The sequence below is a fragment of the Octopus sinensis genome, linkage group LG11 (genome assembly GCF_006345805.1).
Source record: "Octopus sinensis linkage group LG11, ASM634580v1, whole genome shotgun sequence".
NCBI classification, from domain to species: domain Eukaryota; kingdom Metazoa; phylum Mollusca; class Cephalopoda; order Octopoda; family Octopodidae; genus Octopus; species Octopus sinensis.
In genome coordinates, this window is record NC_043007.1 from 5,335,459 (window position 1) to 5,354,939 (window position 19,481).

General features: G+C 36.6%; 1 protein-coding gene across 1 annotated transcript in view; it reads left to right on the plus strand.

Moving 5' to 3' along the window:
- Positions 1-11,784, plus strand: part of LOC115217380 (pancreatic triacylglycerol lipase-like) — a 21,333-nt gene extending 9,549 nt beyond the window's left edge. The window contains exons 6-9 of the mRNA XM_029787056.2: positions 2,925-3,155; positions 4,645-4,750; positions 8,160-8,342; positions 11,583-11,784. Coding sequence (XP_029642916.1) covers positions 2,925-3,155; positions 4,645-4,750; positions 8,160-8,342; positions 11,583-11,661 — 599 coding nt within the window. The 3' untranslated portion in view covers positions 11,662-11,784. The remainder of the gene's footprint in view (positions 1-2,924; positions 3,156-4,644; positions 4,751-8,159; positions 8,343-11,582) is intronic.
- Positions 11,785-19,481: the final 7,697 nt, after the last annotated feature.

Sequence of the window (19,481 nt, forward strand, 5' to 3'; positions counted from 1 at the left end):
AGCTATACCCTTTGACTGCTATTCTATTCGGTATGTGGTAAGGCAACTCGTTGCTAAACCCTTATTGCTTAGTATATATATATATATATATATTATATATATATATATATATATATTACACACATGCACATATATATATATATATATATATTATATATATATATATATATATATATATATATATACACATATATAATATATATACACGCACATATATATAGATATAAATATATGTATGTATTTGTGTGTGTATGTGTGTGTGTATGTATATGTATATATTTATAACTAAGTGTACTGAGTCAACAGGTGTCCATCCCTAGATCAGAACAATCTATTAACACACCAAAGTTCTATTTGTTGTTTGCAAACTGCTGACCCTGGGTTCTGCTGACTGACATTATATTAATGACTCAGTGAGGCAACATTTTATTTTCATCAAGCTAAAGTTTAATTCCAGAGTTGATTTATTTGTATCAAATGACTTCATCTTAGAGGAGTGTGTTAAAGCTGAAGCAATGTTACAGAAGAACTGGTTTAACCACCTAAAAAGACAAGCGCTGTTAAATTAAACTTGCCATTTATTCCTTAAGCTGGCAAAATTTTCATTGCACTTCTGTAATCTGGCTTTTAACACAGATCCAGCATTGCGTGGGACTGCGTCAGCGACCAGGTCGCAGGTATGCGACGAAAATATTAAAACCTCAAGAAAATTTTATGGCTAAAATAACTCTTTTTCAACACTAAGCAATGTGCAATGTTTGTGTACATTGTGGAGCGAGGAAGGGGTAAAATGACACAAGAAGGGATAAAAAGATAAATTAATATCAGTTATGGAGTTAAGATACATTAATGTGTGTGTGTGTGTGTGTGTTTATATATATATAAAATGTTTTTAAAATTCAACTTTACGATGAAAGTAAACAAAGTTTGCTTGAGATGTGTTGAGATGTATCGAATGGTAAGGAAGTAATTTTATTCTCACTGACCAATTTTTCTGCAAAATATAGATAGCTTATTCTTTTCATGCCTATATTATTAGCATTATCCTGCGTTTCAGAATAAAAGATTACTTCCTTATCAGAATCATATGTATAAATATAAATAAATAAATAAATAAATAAATAATAATATATATATATATATATATATATATATATATATATTTAGTGTAGGAAGAATGGAGCTGAACGAAGATTTAACAAAATTCCTTTTTATTATTTTCTACATATAATAATAATAAAAAGGAATTTTGTTAAATCTTCGTTCAGCTCCATTTCTTCCTACACTAAATATATAAACTTCAAATTTCCGCATTAAGGCACGGGTTTGAGACCCCATGGTCGTAACCTCAACCGTGATTTTTCTGTTGTGATTTTTGCTACCCAGGTATCGGTTATCTTTTGAATAATCCGTAACAAGATAATTCATTTATCCATTTCAATAATTATATATATATATATATATATATATATATATATATATATATATATATATATATATATATATATATATGTATATATATATGTGTGTGTGTGTGTGTGTGTGTGTGTGGTGTACATACTCTGGGTGTTCAGGATGAATTTGACAGTTTGCATAAAAAGAAAGAAAAAAAACAATTTCCTATCCCAAAATAAACAATTAAAAAATAGCAATTAGATTGGGGTCGAGGGATAATAGTTTATTGAAAAGGGCCGTGCTCAGCTTCTACTACGTCCTGAAGACGGCTCCGGGACCTGGCTCATGCTTTCCTCGCTCCATCCAGGAAAGATCTTGGAGCTCCTCCTTCATCTTCACCACCAGCTCGGCCTCAGTGTTGCTAGTGGAGCGGTTGATGTATTTCTCAGCCGTGCTCCACATATAGTAATCAATCGGATTAAAATCGGATAAGTTTGGAAGCCAAAAATTGAGGCCGGTGAAGTCGTAGAAATTTCCCAGCAGCCATTTTTGACTCTTTCCGGAGGCAGAGCAAGGAGCTGAATCCTTCTGCCACACATGACCTTCTAGCAGCAATCCTCTCAAGCCAGGCTTTGACCAGTCTCCAACAGCTTCACATAACCGTTTGAATTGAGTCCAAGACCCTGTTCAAAGGTGGAGAGATGAATTCCAGCGTGCGACACCAATCTGTTCCTGCAAAAAGGGAAATGTAAAATGAGCCGTCAAATTTATCCCGAACACCCTGTATAAATGTGTGTGTGTGAATGTTACATTACATGGTATGTATTGTATAATATGAATATTATACAGAGTTACTTGGAATTAATTCCTGAAATATGTTAGATTATCTGTTCAGAGATATATTTTGATATATATTTTACCTGGGATGTAGCCAGTCCGCTTATGCATACCTTTCCTTCTTGGGACACAAAACTCTGCTTGCGAAGACCTGTTGAGGCAAGTGAAATCGAAATCGATAAAAAATCAATGGAAATTGTAGTTGTGATACCAGTGCCGGTAGTACATAAAAAGCACCATCCGAATGTGGCCGTTGCCAGTGCCACCTCGACTGGCCTCCATGCCGGTAGTACATAAAAAGCACCATCCGAACGTGGCCGTTGCCAGTGCCGCCTCGACTGGCCTCCATGCCGGTGGCACGTAAAAAGCACCAACCGATCGTGGCCGTTGCCAGCCTCGCCTGGCACCTGTGTCGGTGGCACGTAAAAAGCACCCACTACACTCATGGAGTGGTTGGCGTTAGGAAGGGCATCCAGCTGTAGAAACACTGCCAGATCAGACTGGAGCCTGACTTTCCAGACCCTGGTCGAGCCGTCCAACCCGTGCTAGCATGGAAAACGGACATTAAACGATGATGATGATGATGATGATTTGTAGGCGAAACGAAATTACAAAACTCTTACAATTTCATTTCTTTCGATATTTAAAAGTGTTTAAACGTTTAGCGAAACGAAATCCTTTACCTTTTTCAGGTGCAAAGGCTGCATTTATGTGCAGTCACAAAAGATCCGAGGCTCTCTTCACAGAATCGATAAACAGCGTCTGTCCGTTTAACAGCTACAGCTGTTCTGATGTACATGATATCAAATCTGGCAAATGTTTCCATAAACATGGCCAGTTGGGACGTTTGGGTTTCCATGCTGACAAAGTATTAGGTCGCGGTAAACATATGCTGCAAACCTTTGACGCTCAACCCTATTGTGGTAAGTTCTGACTGACTTCAATTATGATTATGTTAATATCTTTCAATCAGTTTAAAAAATGTGGTTATTTTATCATTATTACATTATGCCCCAATTATATTGTCTACCATAATACTTCTTAAACTATATGCTTATATAAATATTAATATTATATTATTGTGCCCTCCTTGTTAAAAAAATTCTATATTTTGTGCAGCTGAAGATAGCACTGCATTTAAATTGATGTCATGATTGCATTGTTCAATTAAATGGGGTCGCTTGAAACGGTCGTACTGCATTACAAATTGATATCCTGTGGCTTATTTTCATATATAAATAGCTACATCATTATCTGTCTATCTATCTATCTATCTATCTATCTATCTATCTATCTATCTATCTATCTATCTATCTATCTATCTATCTATCTATCTATCTATCTATCTATCTATCTATCTATTTATATATCTATCTACTGTATCAATCAATCAACCAAACTATCGGATGTTGTCATACACCGCTGCTCACACTGCGCTTCCTCGTATTGTTGTAGCATTTAGATGATACCAAATGCACTTGTTGTCCGACTGACAGTCCGACATTCTCCCCGAACTCGACATCAGTCTGTCACAGATGGACTCATTTTTAGTTGGATGGACTGAAGCGATGTGAAAGGAAGAGTTACCTTCAAGAACACAACGCACCAACGATCTGGGAATCGAGACTACGACCTTCAGATCGTGAGAGTAACATCCTAACCATTAGGCCACTTGCCATCGCATGCGCGCATGCACGCACACATACACGCACACGTATACATGCACACACCCATATATACACATATACATATATATTTACGCATACATATGTGTGTAGATATATATATATATACGCCATACACAAATATAAAGATATATATAGATATATATATATATATCACCATGATCACTGTGACCGACCAGGCTATCAGATGTTGCTACACATCGCTGGTCACAATGCGCTTCGCATTGTTTTAGACTTCAAATGATGCCACCCCAATGGCTAAGCGAGCAGGCCAACAGAGGAAAGAATGAGAGAAAGTTGTGGCGAAAGAGTACAGCAGGGTTCGCCACCACCCCCTGCCGGAGCCTCGTGGAGCTTTTAGGTGTTTTCGCTCAAGAAACACACACAATGCCCGGTCTGGGAATCGAAACTGCGATCCTACAACTGCGAGTCCGCTGCCCTAATCACTGGGCCATTGCGCCTCCACACACACATATATATCTTTATATGGTGTGTGCACACACAGTACAATAGCTTTCGCACAGTTTTCACCCATCAGAGTCACCTCACAAGTGGAACAAGTGATGGTGATAATGACGGTGGTGAGGCGCCAACAGGTAAAATCCGGTAATGGCCTCTCATCGCCTTTCAGTTAGAGACTGCATTTAAATGTCAATGTAATGTGTATTTCATCGTATTTTGTGTTTCTTTGCTTTGTGTCTATCTGTATGTCTTCTGTTTACTTCAGCTTACCATTATCAAATGATTATAGTTGGGAAAAGCACAATCAATGGTCGAATCTTCGTAACATTGACCGGAACAAACGGAACTTCTGAACGCCTGGAAATGACAGAGTAATTATCGATTTCTTTCGCTTTTATTTCTGCAGACAAACATTTGCCGAGTTCCAAACATGTAAAAGGTACATTTGCTCACAGATTGAAAATTCTGTGCCTGTAAATTCATTCAAGAGATTTCGTAAACAGAGTTGACAAATGGGGAAACTGTGAAGAGGAAGGAGAAGAAGAAGCCATAGAAGACAGAGACACTGGATGGTCTTACTGTTGAGAGTGATAGAAAGAAGAATCCAGTAAATTGCTCAGTTGCACGGGGTGGGGGGGGGAGATAGAACAGAGTGGAGCTTCACGACCACTGAACTGTAGTAGGAACGGCATGACAATAATAATAATAATAATAATAATAATAATAATAATAATAACAATAATAATAATAATAATAATAATAATAAACCAGACAGCATTAATTGAGAAAGAAGACAAACTGTGCTGGATCATAGATATAGCATGCTCAGCTAACAACAAGGTATGCGATAAGGAAGAAAGAAAAGTTGAGAGATATGACAGGTCAGCTTGGGAAGTTAAGCAGTCGTGGTCGATGAAAAAGGTAGCAGTAGTACCAATAATTGTCGGAGACCTGGGAAAAGTGAGCAAAAATCTCGAGAAGTATGTGGAACAAATAGGGGCTGCAAATTAGTGTGGAGCACTTGCAGAAAACAGCACTGCTTGTAACCGCTCGAATACTCCGGAAGGTGCTCAAAAAATAAGAGGTGTTACCTTAGTTCACTGGTAGTGAACAGTAGTACAAATCCAGCATTAGAAGCTGTGCAAAGGCAATGATGATGATGATGATGATGATGATGATGATGATGATGATGATGATGATGATGATGATGATGATGATGATGATAATAATAATAATAATAATAATAATAATAATAATAATAATAATAATAATAATAATAATAATAAAATAATAATAATGATAATAATAATATAATAATAATAAGAAGAATAGTAATGATAGTTTAATTAGTCCGCTGAAAAAACAAATCAAAAGGATTTGGGTTATAATTTAAACTGTTTCGATGTTTTCGCCCTAAAAATTATGCGCCAAAGATGCTTTGAGCCTTGTTTTCCAAACTAACAGTATTATTTGGTGTCACGAATCAGGTATTTGACTGGACCCTTCAAATGGTTTATTGTTCAATCCTAATTATCATAATAATTATAATGATAAGGATGATCATCTTGTCAGGTAACTTGCCCGAACCAATGCAACTCCTCCCTGCCAAAAGTCCCGATCTAGGGATGCAGTATGAGCTCCTGGCTTGGCTTTTAGTTCGATTGGTGTTTCGCTAGCTGAAATATCTGATAAACACACGCCAAGAGTTCGCTAATTGAACAGGTCGATCATGGCCGTTGACTGTTGTCTGTTCACTCTCTGAACATCCAGTGATATTCACTATTGATTCAATAAATTTATTTTGATGAAATAATTCGCATCCACCATGCTGCATCCCATGATTTCAATGTACCCAGGCTCAGGTGGTTACATGCTGTTTCCCCCCATAGCTTGGACCCTGACAGGTGCTATTACTCCGGGTTAGAGTAGACCAGGGAACAACAGTAACTAAGAATTCCTGAATTGCGGCCTCACCACTGGACGCATTTTAAAGTCATACTCAGGTCCCTATTCAATATTCAGATTAATTATTCGACAATGTCCCTAATTAGGTGTTTAGGCTTCTGACTATCAGAATATATTTGGTAAGATCGAAATATAGAAGATGGCTAGATTTCTGAAGGCATACTGAGATAATCTATCAAACTAAATGCATTTAATTTGATAGATTATCTCAGCCCAAAACAAGTTTCTGATGAGCTTGTATAAACAGTTGGCGGGATTAAGTGTTCGTTAATAAGATTAAGTAGCAATAAAACACCTTGATTATATCGCATAATGAAACATCGATTACCTAAGTTTTCATTAATTAAAATAACTAATTAAGCATTTCCTTCTACCTTCAAATCAAGTTGTCAATAAATCCAAGACTGGCGGTGGTGGTGGTGGTGGTGATGACGATGATGACAATGACAATGATAGTGATGATGATGATTGTGATGATGATAAAGATGATAATGATGATGATGACGACGATAGAAACAGGAATGGTGATGGGTTGATGATAATGGAGAGGGGGATGAAGACGATAAATTTGGTGGCACTGGTGATTGTGATGGTAATGATGAAAGTGGTTTAGTATCACAGGGTCAAACATGGGTTTTTCCTCGTAGGCCCTTAATGATTAAAGTGATCTCAGCGAATTTGAACTCATGCCTTTTAGTTATGTTTTATTAAGTATCCTCTTGGTTTTAATGTATAGGACATAGTTGAGTACAACATTGCATTTATGAATGATCACACAACAGTTATGATTGATCATACTACAGTTATGATTGATCACACAACAGTTATGATTGATCACACAACAGTTATGATTGATCACACAACAGTTATGATTGATCATACGACAGTTATGATTGATCACACAACAGTTATGATCGATCTCACAACAACCTAAGACACTTTGTGAATCCAAATAATGAGCTATGACTCCTTATGATAAGAGGCAAACATATACATCGTGACGAATACAATGAATAACTACCATGTGATGCTTTAAGACCTCTCTATAGTCATAGTTTACGATCCCATCTAATGAGTTTCAACTCACTTTGATTGAATATGATGAAATACGAACGTCTTATGAAGAATCATAGTAACTTAGGATGTGACGCAGTCCTCCATATATAATATTAAATAAGGAGGTGTTACACGCCGTTGGTGGGTTACCATCTTTAATAGCGAGATATCAACACTTAATCATGAGATTTCATTCCTAATGTTGTATAGGTAACAAGCTGAAAGTAAACAAAACAGAATGTCTTACTTAACCACCACCAATCCCCATTGTGTATATTCCCCTTTCTAATTTCGCCAAATTAATTAAGCCGATATATTTTATAACAGTTATCAAGGAATACGAAAACCATTTTTGTTTCTAAAATACAGTATAATGGATTCATTTAAGGACTTGAAAAACAATTTATTTTGTCCCCAACCTCTCACCAAAATCTAGATATCCAGGTCAACATTATCTGGTAACTACACACTAGAATGGCCTGTCAGTAACAACACATGTCTTCGGACATTTTGATTATTTTCTTTCTTTTATTTGAAAAGGTGAATCTTTTCCGAAATATTATAGGCTAATTAAATAACCCATTTAAGGTATTACAATATATTTTTGTTTTGCTTTCATTTGTTGACACTGCTTTATATGTTTAACATAATTTCTCACTTGCATTGCTCAAATGTTTGTGTTTTTGTTTTAAGCATTTATATAATTCACAGATTTTGCAATATTTAAAGCAAATTACAATTCTCTATTATTTCTTTTAGTCACAATACCTTCGTAAGTCCCGATGAAAAGTTACACCATTTCTTGATATCGCGAACTGATGTAGGACATTTACAATATGTTGATTTAGAGTACGATGAAACAGACAACCTTATTGGAGTCATCTTTTCTGACGACTGGAAACTAGAGACCTTACAAATATTTCAAGGTGAAAGTGAAGAAAAGTGAGTTACATTTTTAAAAAATAATTCATTAGTTTCTTTTTCATTAAACTCATCGAAGGGAGTGGGAACTGCGAAAAACACAGACATATATATATATATATTATATGTATATATATGATATATTATATGTATATATATATATATATATATATTATATGTATGTATATAATTGCACATATAATTTCTACTATACATAATCAACTCTAGAAGGATGAATGTTGACTTCAGCAGAATTTGAACTCAGAATGTAAAGATCAACAATTATATACTGTAAGGTATTTTGATGGTCGCTTCCGTAAGAAATAGTGCTTCTAAGATAGGCACAAAACTTGGAGTTTGCGGAATGGACTTAGTTAATGAACTCGACGCCAGTACTTGACTGGTACTTTATTTTATCAATCCCACAAGCAAGAAAGGCAAAGATTGCTTTGGAAGGCTTTAAACCCAGAACGTAAAGAACCGAAAGAAATACAATAATTCTGCCCACGCACTGCCCTAATAATAATAATAATAATAATAATAATAATAATAATAATAATAATAATGATGATGATCATGATGATGATGATGATGATGATGATGATGATGATGATAGAGACAGAAGCACTTATGTGTGCGACACAAGAACAAGAGTTAAGGACGAACTATGTGAAGTGCAGAATTTACGCTACCGAGAGCGAGAAACGCAGAATGTGTGGTGAAAGGAGTGAAAGTGTATGGCGCATTGTTAGTGAGTGCCCGAAATTGATACAATGCGAATACAAAAGACATCCATTGGGAGCTCTGTAAGTAATGGCCTACAAAGAGCAAAGACTTAGTATGACCAAATTCCAGAAGGAGTTATTGAGAATGAGGATTGCAAAATCCTGTAGGATGTAATGATCCAGTGTGATCATCAGATCAGACGTCGGAAACTTGACATTGTTGCGGTGAACGAAAACAGAAAAAGAAAACTTGCATGATAATCGACATTGCATCTCCCGTTGAGAGCAAGGCCAAAGAGAAAGAAGAAGAAAACTCGAACATCCATGATGATTTCAAGCGAGAATTCGCAGGTTGTGGGCAATGAAGACAGTGGACGTGACACCAGTAGTGATTGGTGTGTTTGGAAATATCAGTGCTCAACTACCTGCATGGGTCAAAAAAGATTGGTGCAAGTGTAAAAACAGAACACCTACAAAACACGTCATTGCTTGGAACTGCAAGAATTCTTCGTAGGATTCTTGAAGCATGAACAGTAAACAAGTGTCACCTTAGTCTGCTGGCTGTGGGCAGCTGACACTTTCCATCATAACCAGCAAAATAAGCTGATAGTTTTTATCAAATAATAATAATAATAATAATAATAATAATAATAATAATTCTGTTGTGTCTGGAGAGAGTCATTTTCTTTTCATGTCTTATATTGTAACACACTCACCGGTAAAATTTCCACTTATTTCTTTTTTTTATTTTCCTAAAATTTTCGTTGCGTCTTGCAACCTTTTCAATAGTTTTGACTCTGTCCGTTATTTACACGGCGTTTCCTTTTGTTTGTTTGTGCGCATGTGTGTGGGTCAGTGTGTATGCCTATACATGCATGCATGTACGTATGTACGTATGTTTGCATGTGTATGTATATATGTGTGTGTATGCATATGTATATATGTATGTGTGTGCATCTGTATGTACGTATCCTGCATATTTATGTGATTGCATGTCCGTGTTTGTGTATTTTCTATGCATGTGTGTGTGTGTATGTATGCACCTCTGTCTCCTTGTGTGTGCATGTCTGTGTGTGTTGTGTGTGTGTGTTATGCAACTATGTACCATGTTTGTATGTATGGATGTGCATCTTTATATGCGTGGATCCGTGTCTCCATATGTGTCTCTTCATATAGTCTATATACCTATCCGTCTGTATCTTGATCTGTTTATTTTCATATCTATATGCTTACATACATTAAAAAAAAGATGGGCTACTGAAAATATTCTGCTCAATACCACAGATTTGCTTGTCAGTTGTTTGACCTTAACCAGTTGAGCATGTCCCTTAGTGGCTGACGATATGTGCATCTCTGATCAAGAACAGAAGTAGTGGGGGAGCATCGTAGCCATGTGTTGAGAGAAATTCTTTGGGATTTGAATAACTCACCTCTGGAAACTTGGGTGTTTTGTTCATTATCCTTAAAATAAACCTTATTCAGGGACCTTTTGAGTGGAATGGGCTACCCGACCTGAAGAAAATTCTAACTGGGCCCCACCTGCAAGGTCATGCGCTGTTTATCTTGATATGAGATCACCATGTCACGCACATATGGTTGTGATGCATGTGCCTGGTGTACCCTTATCAGACGGGTAGTCATGATGGGTATATTGGGCTTTGGCATGCACTGCTCTCTCTCTCACTCAATAATAATGATTATAATGATAATAATAGATTATCTTCATTCCTATTCGTACTGGCCATGACACCGCTCACCCTGATACTACAAAAATTGAAATAGCTTACGCTTTGGGAAAAGGAAATGGTCAGAGAAATCATCTCCTTTCCATAAATTGGCACAGAAAGAATATAAGAAACGGAGGCACGACCAAATTGTTAAAGCCTGACACTGGAAAATATGCCAGAAATGGGGCTTTGAAGCTGCAAACACACGATTCAATCCGCGGGTCGAAAGAATACCAGAGTCGGAGAAATGTAAGATTTTGTGGGACTTTCCTATTCAAACGGACAAGAAGTTAGAAAACAATAGACCGGACATAACAATTATAGATAATGACTCTATCAATGACTCTTAATTCACTAGAAAGAGATAAAAAATAAATTTACACCCTTAACATAATTCGGAACCAGTGTGACATAATGTGTGTGACAAGGCTGTCCCTTCTGAATTACAATTCACCCGATACGCTTCTATACAGTTTCCGTCAACCAAATTTCACTGCCAAGGTATGGCTTGATCTAAGACTATAGAAAATGATACCGGCCAAAATTTCCTGCAGTGGAATCGAACCCGGGTCCTTGCGGTTGCGAAGCAAGTTTCTTAACCATTTGATAATATTGCGAATATGGTTCTATCTAGATATACTATAACAAAAAGCAAAAAGCGGTAAAGTCATTCTACATTGTTAGCTAAATAGTCTTATTTCTGTGAGTAATTTGACAACCATTAACGCCAAGAATTTTCGTGGCCTAATTGTACTTTTTAAAAATAATCATTATGGATATTTCACATACGTTTTATGAATTTATTCCAGCTCAATGTTTTGTGTAAGTGGTACAACGATAACATCGAAAAAGAGCAAAAGATATCACGTCTCTCCCAAATGCCCTTGAAGAATTCCTCTGCAAGGAACGATCTTTCATAGAAACACACAGAAGAAGAAGGAGGAAAAAAAAAGAAAATGCAAAAAGATCTCGCGCGTTTCAAACTGGAAATTAAAAAAAATAAATAATAAACTGGAATAAAAATGTCTTTTTTGTATTATCTGAACATCTGTTGTTGTTTTATAAGATTCTGGTTGTGTTTATCATGTGTTTACATTTGGTGTTCGTAAAAACGCGTGGCTTAGTGGTTAGGGGGTGGGTGTTGGATTCATGATCGTAAGATTGTGATTTCGATTCCTGAACCGGGCAATGTTTGTGTTCTTGAGGAAAACACTTCATGCTTGTTTCTTTACTACCCACAAGGGGCTAAACATAGAGTGGACAAACAAGGACAGACAAACGGATTAAGTCGATTACATCAACCCCAGTGCGTAACTGATACTTAATCTATCGACCCCGAAAGGATGAAAGACAAGGTCGACCTTGGCGGAATTTGAACTCAGAACGTAGCGACGGGCGAAATACCGCGAAGCACTTCGCCCGGCGTGCTAACGTCTCTGCCAGCTCGCCGCCTTCAAAACACTTCATGTTGTCTCAAGCGTTCAGCTGGCAAAAACGAGTAATCTTACAATGAGGGTGATACGAACGTCACGCTAACTAGAAAACCCGACTCTTATGAGACGCTATGGCCCACAAAAGGAGATTTATCCTCATCCCTTTTTGTCTCTCTGGTTGTTGTTATTTGGTTTGTCCTGTGCCGGTGGCACGTAAAAAGCACCATCTGTACGTGGCCGATGCCAGCGTCTCCTTGACTGGCTTCTGTGCCGGTGGCACGTAAAAAGCACCAACCGATCATGGCCGCTGTCAGCCTCCCCTGGCACCTGTGCAGGTGACACGTAAAAAGCACCCACTACACTCAGGGAGTGGTTAGCGTTAGGAAAGGCATCCAGCTGTAGAAACACTGCCAGATCAGACTGGAGCCTGGTGCAGCTCCATGGCTTCCCATCAGACGTTAAACGATGATGATGAGGATGATGATCTTGCAAGAGTTTAGTCGTTCCATGCAGGAGGCAGTGGATGGAAATGAATAACCCCATCAAACTTGTGTTGGGGAAGAGTGGTAAGTGAAGGCGACCGACATAACACGCAGACACACGTGTGTGAGTGACATGCTACGAATTACAGTTAAATCTCACTCAAATCCTGCCAAAAGAAAATCATATTCCATAATGTAGTTGTAAATATACAAAATGATATCTGTCACAGCTTTAACCTATTTCTTTACTACCCTCAAGGGGCTAAACACAGAGAGGACAAGCAAGGACAGACAGAGGGATTAAGCCGATTGTATCGACCCCAGTGTGTAACTGGTACTTAATTTATCGACCCCGAAAGGATGAAAGGCAAAGTTGACCTCGGCGGAATTTGAACTCAGAACATAACGGCAGACGAAATACGGCTGCGCATTTCGCCCGGCGTGCTAACGTTTAACCATAGGTCATATCTAGCAGGGTGCAACACATGCGCGCGCACACACACACACACACATAATATTTTAAAATATTTGTGCGTGTGTGTGCTTCGCATGGAAGTGGTTAAATAGGAGAAAAGGCCTCTGGCGGTAAAAGACAATGGTTGCATAACGTGGAAGAAATAGCTGCCACGTCTCCTCCAAATAATCAGTTAACCCCACCTACACTCATAAGATTCATATTCCTAGATAGTGTGGTGGTGGTGGCGGTAGTGGGTTTCCATCTTTCAATGACGAGGATTCACTTGCTCAGTCAACGTGCTTATACAGACATCTCTGCCCTTAATGTAATTCATAGACAGAACCAGTGTGACACAATATGTATGACAAGACTGTCTCTTTAGAATTACAATCCACTCGATATGCTTCTGTACAGTTTCCGTCGACCAAATTTCACTGCTAAGGTATGGCTCGACCCGAGACTATAGAAAATGATATCACTCAAAATTTCCTACAGTGGAGTCGAAACTTGGGTCCTTGTGGTTGCGAAGCGAGCTTCTTAACCATTTGGTGATTCTGTTTGCGCTTGTAGTTCTATCTAGATATACTGTGACAAAAAACGAAAGATGATGAGATCGTTATATATTGTTAGTTAAATATTATTTGTGTGTGATTTGACAATCATAGATATCAAGAAGTTTCGAGGCCTAGTTTGTCAACACATTTTGCTACAGATTTTATTATATCCGAGTACTAGAATTATTTTTTCCAAAGATAGATGGAAGAAAATATTTTTCGAGTATCATTTTTGGTTTTGGGTATTTTCAGTTGAAACTTTATTCTAAAATGAAATAAATAAAAACTCGAATCTTGATGACTTTAATTCAATGTCACAACTGTCAAACAAGTTGAACAGAGCTCCAGTCTTCGTAGAACAATTTTTTCTACTTCTTCACTGAAGCAATATGAAAGGGAAAATGAAAAGATAAAAAAAAATGTTTAGTTGATAAAAATCTTTGAAATAAATGTCAAATTCTGTTTTTAGAGGCACTAAATTTTCAGAATAAATAAACGGTATAAAACCTTGTGAGTGATGCTGATGAGGAGTTTGGCAAAATATGTCAGATGATCTCAATAAATGAAAACAAATAAAAGTTATTTAAGAAGGTTGCAATATTTCGGGAAAGATTTTCTTTTTACAAATAATCAAAGAATTTAGAGAACTGTGATGTTAATAGCCGGCTATTCTAAGTGTGTTGCTGAGTTTGAACATAAGAACTGTTCATTTATTGGTGCTCTTTAATTTCACTTGGAGAATTGATGTTTGGTTCCTTACTTTTGAAATTGAAAAATAAAGATTGAAATTCATTTTTGAAATCGTTAATAAATCTTAGCAGTTTACTTTTCGCCTTGCAAATTGAGATTTTATTTAAAAGAATTGTCACGTATTAACAAACTCTAATAAATAATTTATATAGCTACCGACTTTTGATTCCAAAACAATTGAACTGTGGGCAGAAGCTCCAAAAATCTGACATTCTACCTTTATTAGTGTGTGAACTTTTGTATCTAAAAGAAAAACCGACATAACTAGAACAGGTGCTTTCTAGGAATGTCTGAATATGCGGCATTACTGAGTCTTGGCTCTAAGTTCACAATTTTTAATAACTTCTTGCGTTGGTGTGTAACTTTGTTTTAGTGATATTATGAACTCGGAATTTTTATCAAGAGACACAAATCCCTTGTTGCAAGTTCTAAAGCTTGGTATGGCGTCTGCAACGATTGGCTCCAGTATCAGTGATGGCGAACGGTAAAGAGGCAGTGATAATAATGGCTACAAGTATTCATTGCGTAAAATATCTTAGTTATTTTTATTAAAAAATGTGCATGGTTATTAAAGACAAAATACGTAGAAACATGAGATTACTTTATCACAGAACTGACCGACCTCAGTAGCACTTGGGATTTTGAAACCCCAGCTTTTATAAAATTTTGTTATGCTTACAGAACTGTCGGTCAATCTATTTTGGTGGAAAAATGCATAAAACTAAATTCAAGTCACTAACAATTTGGTTACACACCAGCCAAGTTTGATCAAACCAAGTTCACGTAGGCGTCAATGTTTTTTACGGCTTTTGCTTTTTATGGCAATATAGTTGGGCTCTGATCCTAAGCAGCGGATCTGAGCAAGAGGATTCAAAATCAATAGAGACCTCACTCAGTATTTGCAAAGGGAAGCCATCCTTCCCATTGCAAATACTAATAGGGCACAGAAAGTGTGGTCAATGACCAGCTGGAGGAGGTGTCCTCTTGGGACTACAAGCTACAGTAGCATCCACCCTTAGGGCTTAGCCACATTTAAGTGGCAAATATACTTCATGAGTAAATAATTAGTTAGTACAATAAAGAGAATAATACAAATATAAGTCATATATTACAGTAAAATCTACCTATAACAACAAATTCACAGTAAAATCTGCACGAGTTATTGCCTCAGGTATTGCCAAGTCTTCACATTTTTAGTCTTGACCCAATGCCTATTTTTTACATAATGAATTTACCTACCAAATATACTATTCTACTTTGCATGAAACTTTAGCTATATCGGTGCTTCTGGTTCTTATTTTTTAAAATATCGAGCAACCAGAAAGCAATTGGAAAGCATTTGCTCTAATTGCTACACTGGAAATGTTGCGGTAGCAAAGTTAACTTTTTGACCACATGGCCATACCTGTACCTAATATATTGATAGCAAATCATTCCTTACGGTACCTGTTTCTCACTAAGGTATTTGTATTTGTGCAGAGGGTCAGAGGTCATCATTGTGATAAACATTTGTGAAAGCAGATCGATAATTGAGACATGTCACGGAAATTCAAACGTCTTTGATAGAGAAACAATAGAGCACCAACAATGCGATTAGAACAAGTAATTAACTCTACCAAACTAATTGGCTCCGAGTCTCCGTTTCAATTAATATAATTAATTCCAGTCACTCCAGTTGATAAACGAAAACCAAAAACAATTTTGAGAATGTGATAACAAAATGTCGGCACGGGAGTCAACAGCTTTGTCTTTAAGTCAACTAAGGAAGCTTCACTTGTTTAATTGACTTGCTACAATTAGCAGCCAAATTTCCTTCAAATCAAAGGATATTCTACCGTCTTAAAAACATTTAATTTAGACTCTGAATAGGTGCGTAAGCCTGAGTATGTATATATATATGCATATAGATAGATAGATAAATAGATAGACAGACAGACAGACTGACAGAGACATTTAGACAGATAAATAGACAGACAGACAGACAGACAGATAGATAGATAGATAGATAGATAGATAGATAGATAGATAGATAGATAGATACACATATATACACATACGTGTACGTGTGTGTGTGTGTGTGTGTGTTTGATGAAAGATTTCCTTTAAATGTTATTTAATTATATAAACGATCTTTATGAAAAACAAAATGACATGAACCATTTAGAAAGAAGCTTTCGTATTGTAAGTGCTTTCACTTACAGGTTTTCAGTCATACATGTTATAGGCTAATGTGTGTGAGTGTGTGTGTGTGGAGAGAGAGAGAGAGGGAGAAAGAGAGAAACAATTAGTTTTAAATCTCTGAGCGAGAAGTAAGTAATACCGGTACTACAGAGTAAAATCTATTTGCCAACGTAAAGCAGCAGCCCTGATTAGGACGATGTTACTATCCTTTTGTAGCCCCAGGAAAACATCTTTTCCAGCTGCGCCCTAATACTTCGAACAAGAGAGCTAATGTTTCCGCTTAGCCTTAAACGGTACCTCAGGATCATGGTTTCTGAGTTATTCCCCTTCATCGGCATTGGAAAAGGCACACTAGGTTTTGCTCGAGGTATACACTTTTAATATATGCACATATTAAATGAGGTAGTTTTGGTGAGACATTGTAAGTATAACTTAACTTTGAAGAAGGTTGTTGTGTAAGGCCGGAACAATGCGAGAAGATACAAAATAAACTACAAAGATACAAAGAAACTAACTACAGTATTAGAGATTTTTAGCTCTTATTTTTAGCAATACCCTAGTCATATTTAGCGACAATTATAGTTTTTCTTCTTAGTAAAACATTGCACACTGCTGTCCATATTAGATTATTATTATTACTATTATTATTATTGCATATATGGCGCAGGAGTGGCTGTGTGGTAAGTAGCTTGTTTACCAACCACATGGTTCCGGGTTCAGTCCCACTGCGTGGCACTTTAGGCAACTGTCTTCTACTTTAGCCTCAGGCCGACCAAAGCCTTGTGAGTGGATTTGATAGACGGAAACTGAAAGAAGCCCGTCGTATATATGTATATATATGTATGTGCGTGTATGTTTGTGTGTCTGTGTTTGTCCCCCTAGCATTGCTTGACAACCGATGCTGGTGTGTTTATGTCCACGTCACTTAGCGGTTCGGCAAAAGAGATCGATAGAATAAGTACTGGGCTTACAAAGAATAAGTCCCGGGGTCGAGTTGCTCGATTAAAGGCGGTGCTCCAGCATGGCCGCAGTCAAAATGACTGAAACAAGAGAAAAAGAAAAAGAAAAGAAAGATATACGTGTAAACAGAAAGTAAGCAAGAAAAGACTGAAGATTTAGATTTGAACTCATAGTGGAGAGCTCTCCATCTCAGAGTAATAAAGCTGTTTGTTTTCTGTAATAAGAAATCCATGTAGAGGTCCCTAGGGGGAAATTGGGATATTCTTTGTAGACGTACCCAAGAATTGCTTATTCATGAGTGTTATATAGAGAGCTCTCTATTATGACTTCAAATCTAAATTTTCAGTCTTTGCTTTTTTCTGTTTGTATGTATCATTCAACGACGATAATAGTTGAATAATATTCTGAAGGCCGCAATATACTCACAGCATTTTTCAGAGCTTGTCGCTAATTCAGTTCTTAACCAAATTGAAAACTGTTAACATTTTTGAAGAGGACTGGCCCCTAGCTACATATTGGCATAATAAAATTGAGATTTGGTCCAGTAGAAAAAAGTTTACATCAAAATTTGTAGAAACGTTACTGGAAAGTAAGTAACGCCACCAATCAAGTTTAGATCTAAAAGCAAAATATATTTATCTTAGCTTTAATGATAGAAGAAAACGTGAAGAACTTCATAGTTTTGGTTCCCTGCAACAAAAATCTGTATCAAAAACGTTGTGAGGTAAACCATCATGAAAAAATATAAGTAAGGCAAAAAATTGGATTTAAGCATGACTAACTTTTTTACTTATATAACAAAACAAAACTATATTTTAATTAAGCTTAAATGATAGAGCTCAATTTGAGGAACTTCATGGTATCAATCTCACGCAAAGAGTTATGAGTGTTTCTCAAATTTGAGGGTGATAATACAGTTCTATACTTGTTATAAATATAGTTCTAGGGGACTTAATATATGATACCGGCATCATTGAGGTAACGAAAAATTTTTTTATTTGACACATTATTAATTAGCATAATAGCATAACTTGGAAAAAACATGAATTACATGGAAAATGCGTGCAAGAGAAATAATAATCTTAAGATTATAAACATAGAAAAGTACAGGACAAGAAAAGTTTTACTTAAAATACTGCAGCTACGGATAAAATTTGAATTATTTGATTTTAATTTACAAAGTAACATTACAATAAAAAAAGATACCATCATTTTGTTAAAATATTGACACACACACACACAAACACACACACACACACACACACACACACACATGTATGTATATGCATAAAATGGTGGGTTGTATTGCATCTTTTGGAAGCAGTGAAAGAGGAACACTGTTTGCGATTTTTTCCTCCGTTTTCCCTTCTTTGGTCCTTTCCTTTTCCTATGTTTCCGACGAAGAGCTCCGCTCGAAACGTTAAACCCTCCTTCTTTCCATCTTTTCCGTTGTTGTGTTTTATTTTTGTGTTTTCATGTTTGGATTAACTATATATATATATATATATATATATATATATAATTATTTGAGGGAATATTATTCCTAACTTACAGGGAAAAATTCAATTTAGAAAAACTAAATCAAATTTTACAAAATATAATACACTAGCACTATGACCTGGCAACGCCAGGTCTTAGTGCTAGTGCATGCATATACAGCTGCGTGCGTGCGCACATACACGCGAGTACTGTCCAAATCTCTGACCAATCACATACAGCTAGCTGGCATTCAATTGGCATATCAAGTTTCGGGCATTTTGATTGGGTTTTGGATAGAAAATTCACAAAAATATCACTTCTATTGATTTTCTAATGGCTTTGCGGGGTGACTGGAGAAATGTAAAGATATGCACGACGATCCGGGGACGGTTTTGAATGACCATCGAAAGTG